General features: G+C 53.7%; 2 protein-coding genes across 7 annotated transcripts in view; one reads left to right on the forward strand and one right to left on the reverse strand.

The window, feature by feature from the left end:
- TXNRD2 (thioredoxin reductase 2) overlaps positions 1–5,685 on the reverse strand; it is a 34,500-nt gene extending 28,815 nt beyond the window's left edge. For all 6 annotated transcript variants that reach the window (XM_081253429.1, XM_081253428.1, XM_081253433.1 and 3 more), the window contains exons 1-2: positions 5,591–5,685; positions 2,837–2,902 (exon numbers count right to left, since the gene is read on the reverse strand). In XM_081253429.1, the coding sequence (XP_081109555.1) occupies positions 2,837–2,902; positions 5,591–5,669 (145 nt within the window). In that variant the 5' untranslated portion in view covers positions 5,670–5,685. The remainder of the gene's footprint in view (positions 1–2,836; positions 2,903–5,590) is intronic.
- On the forward strand, positions 5,679–24,201 carry COMT (catechol-O-methyltransferase). Its single transcript, XM_081253437.1, has 5 exons — positions 5,679–5,761; positions 18,463–18,804; positions 19,523–19,716; positions 19,952–20,083; positions 23,426–24,201. Exons 2-5 carry the CDS (start codon positions 18,516–18,518, stop codon positions 23,624–23,626), a joined length of 816 nt encoding a protein of 271 aa, XP_081109563.1. The 5' UTR covers positions 5,679–5,761; positions 18,463–18,515; the 3' UTR covers positions 23,627–24,201.
- The last annotated feature ends 508 nt before the right edge of the window (positions 24,202–24,709 follow it).

Here is a 24,709-nt window from a genome sequence, read left to right on the forward strand (position 1 = left end):
AGTAGTTGTAAATGCAGTGTAAATGATAAATAGTTGCCAGTATGCAGCAAGTTCAAGTTTTGCTTTTTGGAATTTTCTGGAATTTTTTTAAAAATAATTTTTTGGGGCTTCCCTGGTGGCGCAGTGGTTGAGAGTCCGCTTGCCGATGCAGGGGACACGGGTTCGTGCCCCGGTCCGGGAAGATCCCACATGCCGCAGAGCGGCTGGGCCCGTGAGTCATGGTCGCTGATCCTGCACGTCCGGAGCCTGTGCTCCGCAACGGGAGAGGCCACGACAGTGAGAGGCCCGCGTACCGCAAAAAATAAATAAATAAATAAATAATAAAAAATAAAAATAAAAATATTTTTTTGATCTGTGATTGGTTGAATCTGTGAACGTGGAGACTGTGGATACAGAGGGCCGGCTGTACTGTCCCCTTGGATTCTATACTCAGAGAAAATACCTTTTAAAATGAAGGCAGAGTAAAGATGTCTTCAGACTCACAAAAGCTGAAAGAATTTATAACCCCTAGAGCCACACGACAAGAAATGTTCCCGGACATCCTTCCAGTAGGAGGAAAATGATGCCGGGTGGAAATTCAGATCCACAGAAAGGAACGGAAGCCACAGAAATGATGACCACATGGGCAGGTGTGTTAGCTTTTTCCTTATCGCTGAAATCTCTTCAGAAGGTCACTATTTAGGGACTTCCCTGGTGGCGCGGTGGTTAAGACTCTGTGCTCCCAATGCAGGGGGGCCAGGTTCGTTCCCTGGTCGGGGAACTAGATCCCACGTGCATGCCACAACTAAGAGTTTGCATGCCACAACTAGGGAGCTGGCGAGCCACAGCTAAGGAGCCCTCCTGCCACAACTAAGACCCAGTGCAACCAAATAAATAAATATATAAAAATAAAAACAACAAAAAAATAATCAGTATAAAAAAAAAGATCACTGTTTAAACAAAAATTGTACAATGTGCTGTGGGGTTTGTAGCATGTAGAAGTGGAACGTGACTGGTGGGAGAGTGTCACCTGAAGGGGGACTGTGACACGGAAAGGTGCACCCGGAGGCAATGACCTCACCACGTCTGCATGTTAATCCACAGTGCACCAAAGGCCTTAATGTAAGAACTGAAGCTGTGAGGCTCTCAGAAGAAAACAGGCCTAAGTCTTTGTGACCTTGGATTGGGATGCTGTTTCTTGGATGTGACACCAAAAGCACAAGAAACAACAGATCAACTGACTTCATCAAAATTAAACACTTTTGTGCTGCAAAGGACACCATCAAGAAAGTGACAAGATAACCCCCAGGATGGGAGAAAGTAACTGAGAATTATGCATCTGATATGGATCTAATATCCAGAATATACGTGTGTGTATGTGTGTGTGTATTCTCATAACTCAATAATGAAAAGGCCACTGAACTTAAAAATGGGCAAAGGTTCTAAATAGACATTTCTCCATAAATATAGAAATGGCCAATAAACACATGAAAAGATGCTCCATTAACCATGAGGGAAATACAAGTCAACTACAATGAGATACCACCCACTTCTCACCTACTTAGGATGGGCTACGATAGAAAAGACAGTAACAGGGGTTGGCGAGGATGTGGAGAAATTCGAACCCCACACTTCCTAGTGGGAATATAAAATGGTGCAGACACTTTGGAAAATAGTCTGGCAGCTCCTCAAAAGGTTAAACCTTGAGCTATCCTGTCACCCAGCAATTCCACTCCTGGGAATCTGCCCAAGGGAAATAAAAGCACACGTCCATACAAAACCTGCAGGTATGTTCAGAGCAGCATAACTCATAACTGCCCCAAGCAGAAATAACCCAAACATCCACCAGCGGACAAGTGGATAAACAAAATGTGGTTCATCCACACTATTCAGCCCTAAAAAAGGAACGAAGTACTAACACACGCTGTATCATAGATGAACACTAAAAACATCATGCTGAGTGAGAGCAAAACCACACGTTTCTATGAAACATCCAGAACACAGGCCAGTCCATAGAGGCAGAAAGGAAACTAGTGGTAGCCTGGTACTGAGGAGGGGAGGGGGACAGGTGACTACCAGTGGGTACAGAGTACCTGGGGGTGATGAGATGTTCTGAAATTGGTGGTGGTGATGGTTGCACAACTGTGAATATAAAATCCACTGAAATAGGCAGTTTAAATGAGTGATCTGTATGGTGTGTGACTTGTACCTCAGTAAAGCTGTTTTAAAAATATGAAACACTAGGGATAAATCTGACATAAGATGTGAAAGACCTGTATATTGAAATGACAAAATACTGCTGAAAGAAATGAAAAAATACCTAAATGAGAGATACACCACATGACCCAGCTGTTCCACTTTTAGATTATCCAAGAGATTTAAAACACAAAGACACACACACACACACGAATGTTCACAGCAGCACTGTTCACAACAGCCAAAAACTGGAACAACCCAATCCACAGGTGAATGAACCAACCAAACGTGGTCTAGACATACAGTGGAATACTTATCAGTAATGAAAAGGCGTGAACTCTAGATACACACAGCAACACAGATGAATCTCCAAATAATTGTGCTTTGTGGGAGAAGCCCAGAAAGTAAGAATACACACAGCATGATTTCATTTAGACAGAATTTTAGAAAATGCAAACTAATCTACAATGAGAGAAAGCAGATCAGTGGTTGCCTGGGGTTGCAGCGGGAGGAGTGGGCCAACTGCAGAGACAATGCATTCAGCTCCTGGCTGCTCAGGAGGATCCCCACCCAACCTGGAGAGCACCACTGCCCTCTCCAGGAGACCTGGAAGCCTGCAGGCCCTGCCATGCTGGCGGGATGCAGGACGCAGGACACGTACCTTCCTTGGCACAGGCTAGGCCGCCGGATCCCCCGCCAATCACCAGGAGGTCATAGCATTGCCGCCCTGCAGGGGTGAGGGGGAGACGTTGAGAAGGAAGGACCAGGAGCAGCCTGGGGCGCGATCCCAGGAGGCCACAGTTTCCAGTGTGGTACAGGGTCCACTTTAGGGGATCGGAGTCCCGTCCTGTGATGGTATGGGGTGACCACACATCCCCCAGCAGGCAGGAGGCAATGACGGGGTGCATGTTGTCTGTCCAGGTCCCGAGACTAAGCAGGTGAGGCTGGCGGGGGTGTAATCCCCATCTCCCCACATCAGGAAGGTAACTGAACTGGCAGGACTGCCCTGAACTCAACTTCACCCAACGTTCTAGCAGACACGGGATTAAAACGTTTGTCTTGACTCCACCTGTCTTTCCGTTGTAAAGGTCACCCTCTGTCACCAGTGAGGGAGAACAAGGGCGGCCCCTGCGTTGGGCAACACGGCCTGGCCTCTCTCAGTGCCCGGCGGGGCCTGGCAGGACAGCGGCTCTGAAACGCCTCTGGGTTCCTTGGAGGCCATTTGCACCCTCCACCCCTGCCCCCAGCACAGAGGCCGCTGGAGTCCTTCCTCCCTGCAGAAGCCGCTATCCGTCTCCTGTAAATGCTGGCACGGAAGGCAGGCCAGAGACGACTGAAGCAGGGGGACGGCAAGGGCAGGTGTGTCCTTAGGTATGGCCAACCTGTGAGAGCCCCGAGCTGGGGACCCACAGCACCAGGCTCCGGCCTGCTCCCCATGGAGGGAGGAAGAAATAACAAGATCATCAGGACGTGGGGAGGGAGGCAGGGAGGTCGAGGCAGCTAGGGGCTGCATCCAGTTGCTCTCTCATATCCGCTGCTCAGGGAGGCTCTGACCAGGAGAATGTCCCTACCTTCCATGGCAGATGCCCATCCCTCCTGCCGCCACTACAGGATCTCGGCTGTGTCACCCCACAGCCCCACTCTATCAGGCAGAGGGCAGCGCGAGCAGCTGGCTGCGTGGATTGTGGGCTTATCTTTGGCGGTGGGCTCTCCCCACGTGCACGCCCAGCAGCCCTGTCTGTCTGATAAGCACTTAGCAGAGGCCTCCATGGGGCCTCTGTAGGCTCCACTGCAGGAAATCTGCCTTTAAACAACTGGGGGGTCTGGGTAGACTGTGGGGGAGGAAGGGCCCTGAAGGACCCCAAGACGGGCAGGACGGGTGCTGCCCTTAGGGTGTCAGCTGGGGACGCACCCGTGCACTCTATGGGGTGCCCTGGGGCACCTCACAGCCTGGCTCCCTTTCCCGCATGCAGGGGCTCAGCCGGGAAGGTGTGTCTGCCCGTGTCCTGAGCCCACCCTCTTCTGATTTTCTGCTCCTCCCTGAACACAGCGGCTGGTATGGGGCCTGAAAAGAGAGGAGCCCCAACAGGACAGGGAGGCCTCGGGAACAGCGTTCTGGGGAGGTGGAGGCCCCCGTGAACCCACAGGCCGCTGGCCACCTCAGGAGCCACCTGGGGGAGCGTCCCCATAGCTGTCCCCCCTGCACGCTCTCTGCTGGCAGCAGGGGTTAGGGGACAGGTGACACCAGCATCATGGTCACTCTGGCTCCTGTTCAGGGGCCACGTCTGCCACCCCCCTGCCTGGATGGGGCAGGCATGTTCCTATCATGAGCTCTGGGGCTGAAGTGGAGGCTGAGGCTCAAAATCAGACCCTGCTGACTAGGTGTTGGCACCGTCCCCAGGCCCTACTTGTTCCTCCTCACCCTGGCCCTGGGGGCCCCCCTTCTGCCCTTGAGTGTGGGGGCAGAACTCTGGGTGCATGGCCTCCTGCCAGCCTGCATGGCCTGGGCTGTCACAGCAGCTGCAGCATGAGGACTGAGGGCTTTAATCGTGAAGGTCCTGCCTGACACGTGCAGCAAGGGGGGCCCAGGGGCCAGCAAAGCCACCAAGAGCAGCCCTCCATCCCCACCTCAGGAGCTGGTGACCGCCTCCCCAGACTCCGCAGGTATACCTAGCCCTGCTCCCCAAGGCCGGGTGGCACACAGCTGGCCAGGGCCGCCAATCTTCCTCCCACAGCACCCTATCCGTGAAGGAGCCCTCCCCCTGTCCCTGCTCCAGCACCTCAGCACTCACTCCCTGTGGGGCAGTCCAGGGGTAGGGTCTGGGGGATGGTCCCTGCAGGGATGTGGTGGGGAGAATGTTGTCATGCGTGGGACCGGCCACACTACGGTGGCACTGTGGCCAGCTCTGGGGGAGCCCCCCAACCGGGAACCACCACCCCACCCCTGCCCTGTGTGCCCAGCCGGTGCTCAGGACCCTAGCAGGCCCAGCACTCGCGGTCATCGGATTGCTGTCTGGTTTGGTCCATGACCCTTGGTGGCTCCAGGAGGACCAGCAGAGTGTGCTCCGCTCCCCCATGGCACCCACAGAGCGCAGACCGCCGGACTCAGCGTCCCCTCGATTCCCTGCACGTGCATCTATTGAGCACCTGCTGTGTGCGCCCACGGGGCCTTGGGGAGGAGGTGGGAGGCCTGTCCAGTGGGGTGCGCAGGGCGCGAAACCTGGTGACCTCGGGAGATGAGCCACCGTCACCACGGTCGGGACCACAGGTAATGCTGGGCCGGGGGATCGGGAGGCGGCCACTCTCCCCGCGCTGTTCCCCGCGGGGAAAGGGCGCCGGCGCGGACCCCTCGGCCCCCGCCCCGCCTCCCCGCGCGGACCCCGATCCTGCGCCCGCCAGCTCGCGCTCCGCAGACCTGCCGCGCCCCGCGCTCCGCCCGGCACGGCCCGCACGCGCCACCGGAAGCGCCTGGCAGATCCCCACAGCGCCGCCATCGCCGCCGCCGCCGCCGCCGCAGCCTGGGGCCTTGGCCGGGTCGGGCTGCCCGCCGCGCTGCCTGCGCCGACGACAGACGGAGACGCCCAAGGTTGGTGCGCGCGGCCAGGGGCCGACCCGGCGGGGTCCGGACGGGGAGAGGGGCTCCGACCCGGAGCGAGGAGCCTCGAATGGGGGGCGGATCCGGGTGGAGGGATCCGCCTGCGGGGGGCTCCGACCTGGGCGGGGGATGTCCCTGGACCATGGGGTGGGTCTCCGGAGGTGAGGTGGGGTCTCCGGACCCTAAATGGGGGGTCGGGTCCCCGGATCTGGGGCAGGGTCTCCGGACATGGAGGGGGGCTTTAACCTGGGGTGGGGTCCCGGGACCTAGGGTGGCGAGGTCCCCGGATCTGTAGTGGGTCTCCGGACATGAGGTGGAGTCTCTAGACCTTAAGTGGGGTGGGGGGTGGGGGTGTCCCAGGACCTGGGGTGAGGGGCTCTCTGGACAAGGGGTGGGGTCTCCTGACATGGGTGGGGGCGGTGGCACCAGGCTGGTGGAGGAAGGGGGAGTCGTGCTGCAGAAAGAAAGTCCACTTGGGCACAGAGGCCACCACAGGGCTTGGAGACCGCGACCCCAGGCGTGTTGGCTTCTGGGAGGGCTTGGCCATGGGAATGGGTTGCGGAGTCAGGGTCTGACTGTCCTTGGGTCCTCGGAGAGGGAGAACCGTTGGGGCCTGGGCGAGGGCCTCAGCCAACTGGTAGCTCTGGGAGGTCCCGGGGTGCCCTGGGGCCTTACCTTTTGTGGGAATGGTGGCCCTACCAGAAGGGGGAAGCCTGGGTCCCGACCTGCCCCAGACCAGCCTTTGAGTTTTGAACAGTGGGATTCCTGCACGCTGCTGCCTCCACTACTGGAGGGTCTGAGGGGCTTGCCAGGAGAGTGGGTCAGATAAACACAGAGGACATTGGTAACTGCACAGTTGGGTAAAGACCCCAGCACCCTCCAGACTTGCTCAGAGGCAACTGGGCCTTTTAAGTATGGGTGGGGGGGCATCGGGGCTCGAGACTCGGGGTAGAAAATACAAAAAGTGCGAAGAGGCATGGGCCATGTGACTCCCACCTGAGCTTGCCAACTGGATTTTGACTCCTGCCCTCCTGCAGAAGCTGGACGGTGTTGCTAGAAGTGATGAGCTTGTCAGGCGGGCACCGTGGGGGGCCAGGGCATTGTAGGGAAGTGGCCTCTAGCTGTGAAACGCAGTCAGTGTTTGTTCCAGTCTTTACAGGAGGTCTCTTGGAGAAGAGGGCTCAGAGGGGCCTGGCTGGGTTCTGTCTGGGAGCGTCTCCTTAGTGAATGGTCGGAGCCAACAGTAAACCCGGGTTTTCAGTCCTGAGGCCGGCCAGTTGAGAAGATTTTAGACGTTGAGCTCTCAAGTCTCTAAGTGGTGGAGTGAGGCCGTGGTGGCAGTCCACTAGATTTCCTGGTTTGCCTGTGAATGTTTGTGGTGATGTGGAGACCTCAGGGTCGCAGGCAAGGCTACTTCCGTCCGGAGCAGAGCCCGGGAGACGTGGGCATCCCGGTGGGCTCACGCAGTGGCCCACATGTGATGGGCAGTGGTGACCGGTTCTCTGAAGTTCCTGCCACCTTATCTGCCTTCAGCTTCCAGGGCTTTTTCAGACCCTGGAGGAAAAGGGCAGCTACACGACACCTGAGTCCCAGGATGGGTCTGGGCAGTCACACCAGGAGGGAGGGAGGAAAATGGGAAAAATTGATATTTGGAGAGGTGTACCAGATTTTGAAGGAAATGGAAAGGCCTGGGGATCTGCTGAATGCTGACAAATGTTGTAAGTTGGCAGTGCAGTCCAGCGAACAGGCAGATAAAACCTCAAAGGCAATAGACAGGACTGGACTCTGATGACCCACAAGGTGTATTATTTTCTCCACTGAGACAAAATTTCTCTCTGTAGTCACTTCCATTTTTGATCAAAGATAAAGTAAGATTATTCTTGTTTACAAAATAGCTCTGGTCTCACTAGATTTGGGCTGATTCTTTACATAAGTTCAGCAAGAATAATGGTTGACACACAGCCCTTTTAAAGTTTGCCTCGTGGAGTTTTTTACAGGGAATCTCAGATTGGACATTTAAAAGCTTCCAAGACTAGGAAGTCAAGAAAGTGCCAGCAGAATTCACCTGTAGACTCGAGTGAACTCCTCTCTGCTCAAGGTTCCCCCAATATCCCAGGGTTCCTAGGCCTGTAGGAGGCGACCTTCCTCGCTCCCTGGGAGACTGGGGACCCTGGATGCCCAGCACCAGGCTGGGTTTTCCCAGAGGGCTTTTTAAGCCTTGGTTCCATAAAGTGACTGCAGTTCCTTAGAACCGTCTAGTCATAGCTGAATCCATGTGTCATTTTCAAACATGACATTCCTTGGTAATACAACCAATGTTTTCAGTTATGTCCTATCACAAAGAAAACAGAGTCTTATTAAACCTATGCAAATAACTATATTGCTATGAAAATAAGGATACTCAATAATAGTTTCTGATTTTTGGAGGGATCAGGTACAGAGAAAAACATAAATGCTTCAATTTTGTTTACAGATGTATAACTTACTAGATTGTTATGACTCATAGACAGCTTAAGAGAAAAGGGAAATTTTTTTTTTCTCTAATATCCAGAAAATGGGACATTAAAGAGCCAACAAGGGACTTCCCTGTGGTGCAGTGAATAAGACTCAGCACTCCCAATGCAGGGGGCCTGCATTCATCCCCTGGTCAGGGAACTAGATCCCACGTGCATGCTGCAACTAAGAGTTCTCATGCCGCAACTAAGGAGCCAGTGAGCCGCAACTAAGAATCCCTCGAGCTGCAACTAAGGAGCTGGCCTGCCACAACTAGGACCCGGCACAACCAAATAAATAAATAATAACTTAAAAAATAAACAAATAACTCTTAAAAAAGAAAAGAGCCAACAGTATTCTAAACAGGAGCCATAAAAATTGTAATCATGCTTTGTCAGTTTACTTAGTCTCATGTAGTTAGTTTTGGGTTTTTTTTTAACATCTTTATTGGAGTATAACTGCTTCACAATAGTGTGTTAGTTTCTGCTTTATAACAGAGTGAATCAGTTATACATATACATACATCCCCATATCTCCTCCCTCTTGCATTTCCCTCCCACCCTCCCTATCCCACTCCTCTAGGTGGTCACAGAGCACCGAGCTGATCTCCATGTGCTATGCGGCTGCTTCCCACTAGCTATCTATTTTACATTTGGTAGTGTATATATGTCCATGCCACTCTCTCACTTCGTCCCAGCTTACCCTTCCCACTCCCCGCGTCCTCCAGTCCATTCTCTACCTCTGCGTCTTTATTCCTGTCCTGCCCCTAGGTTCTTCAGAACCAATTTGTTTTTTTAGATTCCATATATATGTGTTAGCATACAGTATTTGTTTTTCTCTTTCTGACTTCACTCTGTATGACAGACTCTAGGCCCATCCACCTCACTACAAATAACTCAAGTTTTGTTTCTTTTTATGGCTGAGTAATACTCCATTGTATATATGCGCCACATCTTCTTTATCCGTTCATCTGTCGATGGCACTTAGGTTGCTTCAGTGTCCTGGCTATTGTAAATAGAGCTGCAATGAACATTGTGTCATGTAGTTAGTTTTCGTTCTGCTTGATCTTGGGAGAGCAGTTCCTAGGCCCATGGATTTCTCCACTAGAGTTCTGGGTTCTGGGTTCTGATCCTTAGTCCAGAGGGATGGCACTGCCCAAGGTCCCTGCCCAGTCCTTCCGCAGGTCTCTGAGACAAGCCCTTTTTGTTGAGGATGAAGCCCCCTGGCCTGTAGCTGATTACAAATGCTTTGGAGAAGTATCAGAGTGAAACAGAGTTACCTGTATCTGACAAAAGACTTTAAATGACTGTGGTTAAAGAACTGATGAGAGGGGCTTCCCTGGTGGTGCAGTAAGAATCCGGCTGCCAGTGCAGGGGACATGGGTTCGAGCCCTGGTCCGGGAAGATCTCACATGCCATGGAGCAACTAAGCCTGTGTGCCACAACTACTGAGCCTGCGTTCTAGAGCTTGCGTGCCACAACTACTGAGCCCGCGTGCCACAGCTACTGAAGCCCACATGCCTTGATCCCGTGCTCTGCAACAAGAGAAGCTACTGCAATGAGAAGCCCGCACACTTTAGCAAAGAGTAGCCCCTGCTCACCGCAACCAGAGAAAGCTCATGCACAGCAACAAAGACCCAACGCAGCCAAAAATAAAAATTAAAAAAAAAAAAGAACTGATGAGAGGTCATCATAAAAACACAATTAACAAGGAAATTTGGGTGTTTCTGTAACATACACACCATTCTAAATATTAACTATAATTATGAGTGATAACATTATACCAGAACATATAGAAAGCAAACAAAATTTCTAAAATATTTATATTAATAGTGTTTACCTGTACAAATATAACGTATGGAAAGTTAAGATTCTCTTCTTATTTGACATTGCTTCCCATGCAGTTTACCATAACAGACAGACCTAATTATTATCTTAACAGACAGACCTAATTATTTTTAACATCCCTTCTTTTACAAGGTAAAAGTACAAACCACTGAGATTTTCCAAGGACCCTCTGGGAAATCCCAAAGCCATTTTGAGATCCAGACTTCATTTAGGATTGATTTTGGGAAGACAGGGTTGTCCAAAATGTCAGACGGTTTGAACACTTGATTAAATTGGATCCCAGCTCACTGCAGAACAAGACTCAGTTACCTCCTTAACCAAGTGACAATACGGGAGCTCACAAGTAGTAACAGGAGGAAACAGGACTGCAGACCTGGGCTTTTGACCAATGGGGACACTCAGTTCTCCCGAGTGGCAACGAGGGGTACAGGGAATTATTTTAAGACACAGCTTTGTTTCCTAGGAAGATTATTCAAAAGGCAGAGAGAAACCTTTTACAATCTCTTATTAAAAGCAGACCAATAATCCAAGAAATCTCATTTTAACAGAGAGGAAAACAAGCTCTAGTTTTGTATCAGTATGCTATTGATGGTAAAGCTCATTTAAGAAAACTTTGTATACAAATCCATTTAACCTTAGCCAGCTGTAACCTCACAACACAAAATTCCTTTTCCACAGACCTTCCACCACTTTCTATGTCCATTCAGGTTTGTTTCCCTCTTTTTTATTTCACTTGAGGACAAAACGACTCTCCTTCCCTAACAAAAACACATCCTACATTCTCTGCGTACTTTTCACATAAGAACACATCCTATTTTCCAACTTTGTGTACCAAGTTGTTTCCCTTTGCTTTGTATCTAGTAGTAGTTTTATTCTCACACACTGATTATAATTTTTAACCATTAGCAACCTTTATTTTACAGAGAAAACTAGGAAATAGGCAATTGCAAATTGTCTGTCATATCCCAGTATTCTGTAGCAGATTAGCAAATTTTATGAATATAACATCTCGTAATCTGTAAGGTAGATGCTTTTGACAGTACAAATTGTTTAACTGTGGCAAGAATATGTTTATTAACACACCCAAATGTCTTTAGCTTCTTTGTATCATATAAACATGAGAAGCCAAAAGTATATAAACTTATGCCTAATAATGAATGTTTCAGCACTTTATCTTTTTAAATTAATTGACTGATTATTTTTGGCTATTGGGTCTTTGTTGCTGTGTGCAGGCTTTCTCTAGTTGCGGCGAGTGAGGGTGACTCTTCGCTGCGGTGAGCAGGCTTCTCATTGCGGTGGCTTCCCTTGTTGCTGAGCACAGGCTCTAGGCACGCGGGCTTCAGTAGTTGTGGTGCACAGTCTTAGTCGCTGCGTGGCATGTGGGATCTTCCTGGACCAGGGCTCGAACCCATGTCCCCTGCATTGGCAGGCGGATTCTTAACCACTGCGCCACCAGGGAAATCCTCAGCACTTTATCTTATTTAGAAATTATTTAGATATTCAATGAATATCTGTTATTTAACTTAACTTGGCATAACTCTAAGGTTGCAAGTTACCAAAAAGATTTTGGAAACTGTTTTTAGGCAGACACATTATAAAACACAATTATTATTAAAATAAAGTTTGTCAGAATAGTGACTAGATTTGATTTAAAATCAAACTTATGTGTAAAATCTTAAATGTCTAGTGGATAAAATATTAGCTATTTGACTAGTAAACCAAGTAGAATAAAAATGTGTATTTGCACTATGTTTAATGTTGACAACTCTAAAGATACACCTGTTTTATGAAATGAACAATATTAAACTAGTTTTATTTAGCAAAGATTTACCAAATTACAGGAACTTGAAAAACAGTTGAGTTGGTCCTTATATTTCAGGAGTTTTAGGAAGATTTAATTTATGTAAGTGCTTGTTCCTCTCGAAGCCAATTAGGATAGAACTCCTTTAAGGAATTTTATAACTGGATTTAGTAATACCATCTGGAGGTAGGGAAATATCATATATATATATATATATATATATATATATATATATATATATAAACATACAATCTTATATAAACTTACAGACAGATGCAAACAGAGATGGTTTTCTTTAAAAAAAAATTTTAGCTATGCGTCAGACATAAATACAATTATATAAAACTCACTAGTTTATGTAAGAGTTGGACCTTGTCTTTGCTTTGTTTTATATTTTTATCCAAATCATGTTGTGGCAGGTGGGGCAGGCTAATTACCTGTTCCATATGAGGCCTTAAAGCTTCCCACCAGCATCTGTGGGGACACCTTTAAGATTTTTTCTTTCCTGATATATAATCATAGGGAGGCATAGACTAAATGTTTCCAATTCACTTTTTTTTCCTTTTCAGCCTCAAGTGGTTGCTTTCGGGGGTCCCTGAGTCCCTTGAGAGCCCCCAGTGGGGCAGGGCCCAAGGTTTCAGGGGCTGGGGGATTTTAGGGGCTGGGGGGAGGGGAAAGGCCCGGAAGGGACAGAGGGCAGAGGAGGCAGGGGCTGGGGGAGGAGGGAGTGGAAAGGGGAGCCACTCAAGACCACCTTATCCTTAGCAAGGATGCTGTGGCGACCAGGAGGAAGTGGGCAGAGGCAGCCCGAGTGCTGCTCCGTCAGTGGGGCTGCAGGGAGTCCCCAGGGAGGAGCAGAGTGGCCCCCAAGGGCCAAGAGGGACTCCAGCCCAGGAGGTGCTCTGGCCTTCCCCTGCCCCCTGCTTCAGGGGTAGCACCTGTCCTCACTGTGGTCTGTGGACGTGCCTGGAGCCAGAATCACAAGGAAGGGAGATGAGCCTGTGGTCCCTGGGCCTCCGCGTCCCACGGGGTGTACACGGGCATTGCCTGAGCGCACAGCTTTGCGTGTCCCCGGCAGACACCCAGCTCCTGGACCCCCTTCACAAGGACCCTGGCCAGCCCACACTTTTGCCCCCAACTGTTGCCTGTGCTCTGAGGCCTGCCCTCTGGGGACGCTGCGCCCCTCAAGCCCTTTCTCCGGGAGGCTGGCCGGCCTTGTGTGGCTCCTGGAGCCCCCACACAAGTGCCACATGGCCCACCCTCGGCTTCCCCACGAGTGTGGCTGAGGCCCAGGCATCCACTGCTCTCCAGACAGGGGGAGGGCCACCCGGGCGCCACAGCACATTCAGCTCTTTGCAGAGGGGCCAGAGGCATTCCCAGTGTCTTGATGGACCTTTCAGACAAGCCTCGGAACCCCGGGACGGAAGATCCCATGGCTCTGGGTGTCCGTGCCCCGATTGCCGGTCCCCACCTGGGTCTGAGGGGGGCCAGGGCCCTGGCCAGCGTCTGCATTGGACCCTTGGGGGGATTATCTCCAGGAGGATAAGTGGTGATAGGAGATGAGGGATGGCGTGGTTTGGGGGTTGCAGGGGGAACACTTAAGAATGGGCTTGGGACTTCCCTGGTGGCGCAGTGGTTAAGAAGCCACCTGCCAATGCAGGGGACACGGGTTCGAGCCCTGGTCCGGGAAGATCCCACATGCCACGGAGCAACTAAGCCCGTGCACCATAACTACTGAGCCTGCGCTCTAGAGCCCGCGAGCCACAACTACTGAAGCCCGTGTGCCTAGAGCCCAGGCTCCTCAACAAGAGAGGCCACCCAATGAGAAGCCTGCACACCACAACGAAGAGTAGCCTCCACTCGCGGCAACTACAGAAAGCCCGCGAGCAGCAATAAAGACCCAACGCAGCCATAAAAATAATGGGCTTATAATAAGGAAGGTTTGCGGGGTGGGCTGTTGCTGTTGTGGTTTTGGGAGAGAGGGCCTGCCCCTTACCCAGGTCCACATGCTGTCTCTGGGGAGATGGATGCAGGGTATGTACATACACTGGAGGTGTCGGAGGAAGCTCAGGACAAGAAGGCCTTCCCCTCCTCCCAGAAGGGGGTGAGTGTGCACTGTGGGGCGGGCAGCAGGCAGCCCTCAGGCACCCAGTCTCAGGGGGCAGGCGGCCAGAGGACAGAGAGACTGGGAGCTGGGCTGGTTTTTCTGGATCCTGCTTCCTAGTGGGGAGTGGTGTGTCCCTTTTTCTTTTTGGAATAGGGAGGACCAGAAACAAGGTGTCTTGTTTTCTTGGTTTTCCACTGTTTTTACTGTAGTAAAACATACATAAGTTAAAATTTACCATTTTAACCATTTCTAAGCGTACAGTTCGGTGGCGTTAAGTGCATTCACATAGTTGGGTAACCATTGCCGCTATTTTCAGCACTTTCTCATCATCCCAGGCAGAAGCTCTGTCCCCATTCAGCAGTAATTACCCTCCTCCTCCCCAGCCCCTGGCAACTTCTGTTCTGCTTTCTGTCTCTGTGGATTTGCTTCTTGTAGGTGTTTCATATGAGTGGAAACATTCAGTATTTATCCTCTTGTGTCTGGCTTATATCACTGAGCATAACGTCCTCTAGGTCCATCCGTGATGTAGCAGGGTGTCAGCACTTCCTTCCTTGTGGGATATGAATCAGGGCTGCATTCACCTTAATAGACAAGTGATGCCCCAGTGTGCAGATATACCACACTTTGTCCGTTCGTCCGTTTCCATTCGTTCGTCCCTCGGCTGCTGTGACTCACACTGCTCAGAACGTGGGTGGACAAGTGCAGGTTCAAGTCCCTGCTCCTAGTTCTCTTGGGTCCACTCCCAGAATTGGAATTGCTGGGTCATATGGTGACTCTATATTTAACATTTTGAGGAACCACCAGCTTTTTTCCAGAGCAGCTGCTCCGTCTTACGTTCCCATCAGCCGTGCACGAGTTTCCGATTTCTCCACATCCCTGCCAACACTCTTTATGTTCCCTTTTTTGGGGGAAGTCATCCTAATTTGTGTGAAGTCGTACCTTGTGGCTTTGATCTACATTTCCTTAGTGACTAGTGATGTTGGGCACCTTTTCGTGTGCTTATTGGTTGTTGGTGTATCTTCTTTAGAGAAATGTCTATTCATGTCCTTTGCCCATTTTCTAACTGGGTTGTTGTCTTTGAGTTGTAGGAATTCTTATATATATTCAGGACTTTAAACCCTCATCAGATATGTGGTTTGCAAATATTTTCTCCCATCCCCTGGGTTGTCCCTTGCTCTCTAGATAGTGTCCTTTGATGCACAAAGTTTTTAATTTTAATGAAATTCTATCTGTTTTTCTTTTGTTGCCTGTGGTTTTGGTGTCATATCAAAGAATCCATTGCCAAATTCAAGGTCATGAAGATTTACTCCTACGTTTTCTTCTACGAGTTTTATGGTTTTATCTCTTAAAATTAGGTTTTGGATGCATTTTGAGTTAGTTTTGTATATGGTGTGAGGTAAGGGTCCAAGTTCATTCTTTCACAGGCGGAACTCTAGTTGTCCCAGAACAATTTCCTATGGAGTGGTCCTGACACCTTGTAAAACAATCATTTGATCATAGATGTGAAGGTTTGTTTCCAGCCTCTCAGTTCTGTCCGTTTGTTCTATGTGTCTGTACCACAGTGTGTTAATTACTGTAGCTTTGCAGTAAGTTTTGAAATTACGAAGTGTGAGTTCTCCAACTTTGTTCTTTCCCAAGATTGTTTTGGCTATTGTAGGTCCCTTGAGATTCCATATGATTTTTAGGATGGATTTTTCTATTTCTGCAAAAATGCTATTGGACTTTTTTGGTGAGAGTGGCATTGTATCTGAGGGTCACACTGGGCACTGTTTACATCCTGACAATGTCAAGTCTCCAGTCCATGGACATGGGATGTCTTTTCATTTATCTGTGTCTCCCTCAACTTCCCTCTCGCTATCATGATGCTAAATGTGTCACCTGTGGAGGCCTCATGAAGGTCCAGCCTCCTCAGCAAAACCGGATCGCCACAGCAGCCTCTCCCAGGACTGCCCCTGTCCTGAGGCGAGAGCCACCGGGAACAGGACACAGCATCCTGCACAGAGCTTTGCCCCTTCCCCTCACTGCGGTCGGGAACCATGTTTGGAAAGTGCACTTTGCAAGCCCCTTAAAACCTTTCCATCATGGTGTGTTTAGGACACACAGAAACAGAGGGTTCGAGGGTGCCCCTCGGTCATCGGCTCTTACCTTCTGGCCAACGGCCCCTTTGTCCTCCTATCAGGGTAACTGGGGCTCTTTATCTCCCACCCTGGGCCCAGAGCCAAGCAGGGCGTTGGGATCCTAGGGTCCCAAGGCCACCGCTGGGTACACCAAGTGACCTCACCGTGGCCCTTTGGAAGGGCAGAGCAGAAGACACTTGGGTACGAAGACCTGAAACAAGAGGAGCCCTCCATGTTTTGTTTCCCTTTAGAGGGTTCTCCATGGCCCTGAAGCACTTCCTCCAAGTGTGGCTTCCTTCAGTGGCTTTATTTATTATTTATTTATTTATTTTTAAAATAAATTTATTTTTGGCTGCGTTGGGTCTTCGTTGCTGGGCGTGGGCTTTCCCTAGATGCAGCAAGTGGGGGCTACTCTTCGTTGTAGTGCGCAGGCTTCTCATTGCGGTGGCTTCTCTTGTTGTGGAGCACGGGCTCTAGGCACGCAGGGTTCAGTAGCTGTGGTACACGGGTTCTAGAGCACAGGCTTAGTAGTTGTGGCGCACGGGCTTAGTTGCTGTGCGGCATGTGGGATCTTCCCAGACCAGGGCTCGAACCTGTGTCCCCTGCAGTGGCAGGCAGATTCTTAACCACTGAGCCACCAGGGAAGTCCCTGGAATATTCCTTCTTATTTTTGATATTTATGTGTAACATTTATTAGTTTTTTTCATCAACCCAGAGAATAAATCAAAATGATCCAACATCTCACCACCGCTAGTGAAGATAGTCATGATACATAAAGCAACACAGGTGTGGTTAGGGGCTCCTAAGCTCGCAGAAAGGAGCACAGTGAGCAGTTCTGGTCACTTCAGGCCACTCGGCCCCTCCTTGTTGAGTCCTGTCACCTGTCCCTGGAAGAAAGCGCTGTGCCTTAACCCACGGCGCCTCCCCTGTGATTCCCCCACCTGCCTCCTGGGTGGTGGTGCGTCCTGCCCCGTGGGGCATGTGCCTCCTTAGCCTGCAGGGCAGTGCCAGGACCAGGGAAACCAGGGAGGCCGTCCCTGGAGTCCTGGACTGGGGGACGCTCCAGGCTACGTCTCACTGCCTCTCTGCTCTCACTTGAGGGCCAGACCGGCCTCCGGGAGGGGCCCACGTGCCAGGACTCTGGTCACCTTCAGGTTATGGTTCCTGCTTAAATTACCTAAAGGCAGGAGAACCCCACACAAATTCCATCTGCTTTGCTGCTGAGCTCAGAGGAGGGGCGTGGGGGGCAGAGCCGTCTGAGGAGGCAGGTCTGGTCAGTGGCCTGGGAGTAGAGCAGGGCGTGGACCCCACCTGGGCCTTTGTGTGTGCAGACTCTGACCTGCTGACCACGGGCTCACTGTGCCTGGTGTAAATAGGCCATGTGGCCTGAGACCACTCAGTCGTCTGGGTGTCCAGGCTCCCCTATTCATCCCTGCTCTGCCCACCAGGCCCCCTCCTCGTGGTCCAGGGCATTGGGGTTTGGAGCCCTGAGCTGTCCTCGAGGGGTCTCCCCTCCAAGATCCTTGGCCTGCCCTCTTTCCCATGTGCCTTTCCCAATGGGAGCTTCTCGGGGAGTGGGGTCCTGTGTGGCCCCTTCCTGTGCATGACCCCTGCATGACTGCAAGCCCCGATGGAAGCTTCCCACCTTCCTCTGTCTTTCATCCTTTTCCATTTTAAGGTCTCTGCTCTGTGCCAGCTCAGCCTTGCCATGTCTCAGGGGCCCTGGGCCCCTCATCTGACTGGGACCCCAGCTACCTGCCTAAAGGGTCGCTTGCCAGGGGGAGGCCTGTCTCGCTCCCACTGTGGTGTGGGTGGCAGGGTGGCCTTCCTCCTCAAAGGGGAAGAGGGGACAGACTGGCCCTGTGTGGTCGTCCCCTACGGGAAGAGCCAATGGGCTGTGTGCCCTGTGTGCCTGACTTGGGGGCTCCCTGTGTCCTTCTCTGGAAACTCACAGGGCCACATGAGCTCCTGGAGTGCCCAAGGGGGCTGTGCTTGAGGCTGGCTTCCCCTGTGCTGTGTAAACAAGCCTCAGGCCAGCTGTGTCCCTTGTCAGGGCCACCTGGGAGGCCGCGGGGCTGGGGGAAGCCAGACACACCCGCTCCCTACCCGGGATGCAGCCCCAGCGAGAAGTGGTGTGCAGGTGGGTGGGGCTGTGGCTGTGCTCACCTGGAGCTGGCCACCAGGCATGTGGCTGGCCTCTTGAACCTTGTACCCCCATCAGCACGGGGGGGGTTGGCCGGGGGGGTCAGTGGCAGCACCCCCAGACTGAGAGCATGGGTCAGCCAGGAGGGCAGGTTACTAACACCGTGGTGACCATGTGCTCCCAGGAGTCCTTCAGGCTGCAAGGCCGGGTAGAGCCCCGCCCATTGCCCCATCTCGGATGCTGGAGGCCCCGCCCCTGCTGCTGGCAGCTGGCGCCCTTGGCCTGGTGCTGCTGGCGCTGCTGTGGCTGCTGCAGGCCTTGCGACTCTGGGGCCTGTTCATCATTGGCTGGAACGAGCTTGTCCTGCACCCCGTCCGCAACCTCCTCATGGGCAACAGCAAGGAGCAGCGTATTCTGCACCACGTGCTGCAGCACGCGGTGGCCGGGGACCCGGAGAGCGTGCTGGATGCCATCGACGCCTACTGCTCGCAGAAGGAGTGGGCTATGAACGTGGGCGACAAGAAAGGTGGGCAGTGCGGCCGGCACAGGTGAGGGTCAGGGGCTGTGCAGAGCCCAGACGCCCACGTTGCTGTCCCCACGAGAGGGTGGGACATTTGATAAACCCCCCCAGGAGGTGCTGTTCAGAGGGCCCCTTGCCAATGCCAGTCAGAGGCAACAGCAGAGTCTCCACGTGGGCCCTGCACTCGCAGGCCATCAGGCAGAGCCACGTGTCAGCACAGGGCGGGCAGTGGGTCCCTGGGTGTCCTGGCTGGGCCTGAGGGTGTATGGAGACCCTTGGACTCTGCCAGGCACAGGCACCAGGCCCCCCCTGGGCTGCCTCCTGACCTTTGGACTCCAGCCTGGGGCACAGGCAAGTGCCGCACTACACCCCCTGGAGTCAGGCCCTGGGGACAGACGTGACAGCTACTGTCCAGCCCCCTTGGACCTTCTGACAGTGTCCAGCTCAAGGGAGCCGGGGAGGCTCTGAGTGCAGCCTGGGGGCAGAGTGGGGGCTGGACAGTGGTTGTCACGTCTGTCACGTCTGGGGGCTTCCACAGAGGGCAGCTCTGGGTTAGGACGAGTTGGGGGCAGGGAGGAATGGTGGAAAAGAGAGGGAGCAGCGTGTGCAAAAGCAGAGGCCTGAGGGACCAGGCACTGGGAGGGGCTGCTGCTCAGTCAGGAAGGAGATGGGCCAGGACTGGGGTGGGTCACCCCCTGCCTGCTCACCCCACTCCCCTCCGTAGGCCAGATCGTGGACGCCGTGTTAAGGGAGCAGCGTCCCTCGGTGCTGCTGGAGCTGGGTGCCTACTGTGGCTACTCGGCCGTGCGAATGGCCCGCCTGCTGCTGCCTGGTGCCCGGCTGCTCACCATCGAGCTCAACCCTGACTACGCCGCCATCACCCAGCAGATGGTGGACTTCGCAGGCCTGCAGGACAGGGTGCGGCACCATTCCTAGGGTGACAGATGTGGACACAGGTTCCAGGGGCCAGGAGGGCAGGAAGGGCCTGGGCCACACCCTGGCGGCTCAAGGCCACGTTTACCCAGCTGGCCCGCATCCCCGGTCCACAGAGCAGGAGACTCCCAAGGCCCCCAGAGGGAGGGGCAGAGCAGGAACCTGTCTCCCAGAAGCCCCTTGGACACTCAGGAGTCTGGGTGGGGGTCTGTTGTTCCAGGTGACCGTTGTCGTTGGGGCGTCCGAGGACATCATCCCCCAGCTGAAGAAGAAATATGACGTGGACACTGTGGACATGGTCTTCCTCGATCACTGGAAGGACCGGTACCTGCCAGACACACTCCTCCTGGAGGTCAGTGTCGACTTAAAAAAAATTGCAAAATGTGAGAGTAGCAAGTTAAGTTTTATTTGGGGCCGAATGAGGACTGCAGCCTGGGAGACAGGACCCCCGATAGCTCTGAGAAACTGTTCCAAAGAGGTAGGGGGGAAGGTCAGTATATATGTGATTTTGGTGAAGGGGGAGTACATGCAATCGAGCGCATATTTTTTTGCCAAATGTTTCTGCTAGTCACGAGGAGCGGTCATCACCATGAAGGATTTTAGTGTTTTTCTAGATACAAGGAGATACAAGAATTGGGCTCATAAAATCGTCTCCTGAAAATATCTATGTGAAGACCTGTTCTGCCAGTTTTTCCCAGAGCACAGAGTGCCTCATTTTAGCTCTCTACCTGAACTCCTTTCAGTGGGTGTTGACAGTCAGCAGCTGCAGCAGCAAATGATTTAATCCTTGTAGAGGTAGATGGTAAGTGCCAATGGAAAATGCCAATTCATAGTTGACAGGAGCCTTGCGCCCGCCTGGCCGGGATGGGCCCAGCCAAGGGCGGCCCTGGGGGCCTGGGAGGCTTGGGCCAGCCTGCCTGCGGTTAGGACGTCGAGGGGAGTGCGGGGCCCTGGGCGGGGTGGTGACTGGAGGAAGGGGGATCCCTGCAGGGCAGCCTGTGCCAGGGTGGCTGGGAGGGGTGAACACCCGGGGCTGCAAGGGCTTGGGCCGGGGAGACAAGAGGGAGGCAGCCTAGTGGCCACACGGCTCTCCTGACTGGGTGGCAGGTGCCGGCCAGGGAAATACGCGTCTCCTGCCCACCTTCCTCCCCAGACTCCTTGTTGTACGCCCCATCGCCCCCGTCCCCCCGTGCCCACCCCCAGGCTGTCCAGCCTCAGTGCCAGCTGCTCCTCCGGCACCACGTGGTAGCCGGGAGGCTGCCTCACCCCCAGGTGAGTGGAGCTCAATATTGATGACCACCACCTTGTCCCTCCCGACCACCACGCTCTGCCCCACCACGGCCTCCAGCCCGGCAGCCACATGGGGCTGACCCTTGTTGTCAGTCCCCTGCTCGCCCACCTCGGCTCCCGCACAGGCCGGGCATCGCCCGGCACAGGGGGACTGTGGCCGTGGGGGGCACGGCTGCTTGAGCCATAGCTGGGGCCGGGCAGGACCTTGCTCCAGTGGTGTTGGCGTGGGTGTTGTGGGCCTGGTGCCTGGACAAGGTGAGAAGGAACCAGCCCTGGCTTGGGGGGTGTGAGAGGATGCAGGATGGTCTGGGACTGGGCAGGGTGGAGGCAGTGGGCCAGGGCTGTGTGTGGAGGGCTTGACCACACAGGCAGGGCACGGAGGAGGGCTTCAGGCAGGTGAGGGCAGGCTAGACCTGTCTTCCGGAGAGATCCTGTTGGCTGTGTGGAGTGGGGAGGGGTGGCGGTGCAGGGGACCCAGACCAGGAGCTGCACGGGGACCTGTGCTGGCCGAGATGGGTGGCAGTGGGGGGCTGGCACAGAGGCCCTCAGGCCAGAGCCGGGGCGGCCGCAGGGAACACATCTGGGCAACTGAGCAGCTGGGCCTGCGTCACCGGGAGGGGCGCTTTCAGCAGCTTTGGGGTGTGTGATAATTACGGGGCCTGCATTGATAGAAAAGCAGCAAATATTGCCCTTAGTAACTAGGAAACTAATAGTTTTCTCAGTGCCGCTTGTTCAAAGCTGGTAATTATCTCAAAAGAAGAAAAGTTGTGAATTGGGAACGTGCGCTCTGAAGCCCTGCAGCCAGGCTCTGCTTGGGCCTGGCTCCTCCCCCTGGGTTGGGGTGAGGGGCTGGGAGGGAAGGTGGCTGTTCAGACCAGGAGCTGCTTCAAGGCGGCCTCGGTCCCCCATTGCTCCGGCCTCTCCACAGGCTGCTTGGGTGTCCTCCCAGCAGGGCAGCTGGCTTCCCCCAGAGCCAGAGACAGACAGAAGCCACACGGTGGCTGGAGTCTCAGCCCAGCCCACACCCTGGGTGGAAGGGGGGAGGGTCAGGGAACAGTGGACCCGGCTCTGGTCCTCTGAATGCCGTTCCTTCCCTGCGGCCAGCACAAAGCCTTACTCGGACGTGGGCTTCTGGCCAGAACTCTCCAGGGCTCTGTACCCAGGAGGGTGGCACAGCTTTTGCATCCCTCCTCCGTGATTAACTTGTGGGTTTAGCACCTGACTTGTTGAGCCCACCTTGTCCACCTGCATCCTTCAGAATGAGCTCCAGCTCGCCTTGGGCGTTTCCTGCCCAGACCTGAGATGCCCTCCTGGGGCTGGGCAGGGCAGGGGGTGGGGGGCGCCTGCTCCCAGGCTGCCCTTTCTCATCAAGGTTGCTGGGAAGTTCCTTTTTTTTTCCCTAAGAGAAACGCTCCATGATTCCATAGAGGTACTTTGTTCAAATTCTGGCTCATGGGTTGTCCCAGCCTCACTGATCTCACAGCTGTGTTTTCCACTCTGGCCTGAGGGCCCTTGGCCTCTCCCTCAGCCTATGGGCCAGAAGGGAGGCAGCCACCACCAGGGAGACTCGAGGGCTGCACAGTGGACCTCGCATTCCTAAGTCACCAGGGGGTGCCCGTCTGCCCCTGTGGTCCTGCTGGCAACTTAAGACACACCTGGGGCCCTTGCTTGATTTTGCTTTCTGCGTTTGGGGTTGCTTTTTTTTTTTTCTTTTTCACTTTTATTTGATGATCATGTAAAGAAAACTCAGCTACCAACAGAACAACTGGGCCGTCCCTTCACCCCCTCCCCCAGGCAAACATTTCCTCTCGAGGTATTTCCTCTTTTGATTTTTGATGTAATCTAAGCATCTCCTCGCCCAGCGTAGAGAGACTGCAGAGGGACCCGGGAGGTCCAGCCGCTCCTCCCTCTGCAGAGCCCAGGCCCGGAACACTGGCCAGCTGCCCGGGGCCCAGGCGCTGGTGGAAATGGGGTGCCTCAGAGTGGACCCGAGGGCCAGGCTTGTGGGTGCGTGGGGAGGTGTGCCCCATCTCTGCCCCCCAACAGTCACCCTGGTCAGGCCGGATTGAACCTCCAGTGACCGCTGACAGCAGCCCACACACTGGGCACCAGGCATCTCTCTGACCTGGAGGAGCCCTGTGTTCCTGGCACCCGGTGACCAAGGGACCCACTGGCCTTAGTCACCACTGTGGCTTTCCCAATCCTGGCCCCGTCACCTCCTCCACTCACACTTCCAGCTAGCGCTTAGTAAGCACCTGCTGTACTGAGGATGCAGGAGGAGCAAGGAGACCCCCGCCCAGCACAGCCCTTTCCTGCTGTGGCCGCTGCCAGTGAGGAGCTGGCACAGGGCTGACCCCAGGTTAGGCCACCCTCACCTCCTCCAACCGCCCGTCTGTCCCTGCAGGAGTGTGGCCTGCTGCGGAAGGGGACAGTGTTGCTGGCCGACAACGTCATCTGTCCGGGGACACCAGAGTTCCTGGAGTACGTGCGTGGGAGCAGCCGCTTCGAGTGCACGCACTTCAGCTCGTACCTTGAGTACTCGCAGGTGGTGGACGGCCTGGAGAAGGTCGTCTACAAGGGCCCGGGCAGCCCTGTGCAGCCTTGACCACCCACCCTGCCCCAGCTCCCTGGCCAAGCCGGATTCTGAAGGGTGTGGTGGCCCTACTCCTAGCTGCCCCATGTCTGCAATGTGTGCGTCTGTCCTCAGTGCAACACCCTCAAGGCCTGCGAGGCCCAGGCCTGCCCGCGCTGGCCCCTGCATGTGGGTCCACCCCAAGCGCGACCAGCTGACCTTGCAAAATCACTGCAGTAAAACTGGAAAGTATCTGACTGTAAAGGCCAGCTCAGGCAGGTGGTGTCCGTGATAGTGTCCCACCCCCACCCCCACCCCCCAGCATTCCAGTCACGCTTCTGATTCAGGAAGTCAGAAGTCGGGGAACTGGGGCTGTGCACTCACGCAGCCTGCCCTTGAGGTCTGCCGTCACCAGGTGGCAGCAATGCCTCAGGGATGGCACCATAACCAACAACTCACCCCACACTTCGGACTCCTGAGTTCTTTCACTTCCTTTTTAAGAATGAAATGCAACTTCTTTACTAAAATCATCTGTTAACAATCTTATATACCAATATCATGTTTAAAAGATAGTAAAATAGAAATTAAAGATCTAAATATTTAGGTAAGAGATGAACTGAGTGCTTCTTTTCAGCCACTGTGATGATGCTTCTTTCCTCTGGTGTCCTCAGCTTTGCACCAAACACAAGCTGCTCCCCTTGGCCAGATGCTAACACTGCAGACTGGCCGCAGCAGTGCTGGAGGTCGGCCTTGCTCAGTACTGCTCCTGTGGCCAGGCCTAGGGGACCTGTTACAGCCCCATGGGGATGTCTGCAGGCTGGGGTGAGCCCCACCTGGGAAACCGGAACAAGGCAGTCAGCCAGCCTGCAGGTCCATCTCTGACCAAGCAGGTGCTGTGGAAGGTGGACACGGCCCTGCAGCAGTGCCAGATGTGGTCTGTCCAGTGCCCAGCCTTTTGGGGCCCATGTGTGGCTCTGAGGGGAAGCACCGTCCCCAGTCCCACTCGGCCTTGTTTGGGGAAGAGAGAGTAGACTCAGACCAGCTGCAGCACTTCTGCAGGTGCCCAGCTGGCACCTAAATCCACAGGTGCCCCCAGCTCTGACCTGGTGCTTCAGC

The sequence above is a fragment of the Mesoplodon bidens genome (assembly GCF_964165515.1).
Source record: "Mesoplodon bidens genome assembly, chromosome: 13".
In the NCBI taxonomy this organism is placed as follows: domain Eukaryota; kingdom Metazoa; phylum Chordata; class Mammalia; order Artiodactyla; family Ziphiidae; genus Mesoplodon; species Mesoplodon bidens.

Coding starts and splice junctions, on each gene's coding strand:
- COMT (XM_081253437.1), top strand. CDS start 18,516: ATGCTGGAGGCCCCGCCCCTGCTGCTGGCAGCTGGCGCCCTTGGCCTG. Junction 18,805..19,522: donor GAACGTGGGCGACAAGAAAG/GTGGGCAGTGCG, acceptor TCCCCTCCGTAG/GCCAGATCGTGGACGCCGTG. Junction 19,717..19,951: donor TCGCAGGCCTGCAGGACAGG/GTGCGGCACCAT, acceptor CTGTTGTTCCAG/GTGACCGTTGTCGTTGGGGC.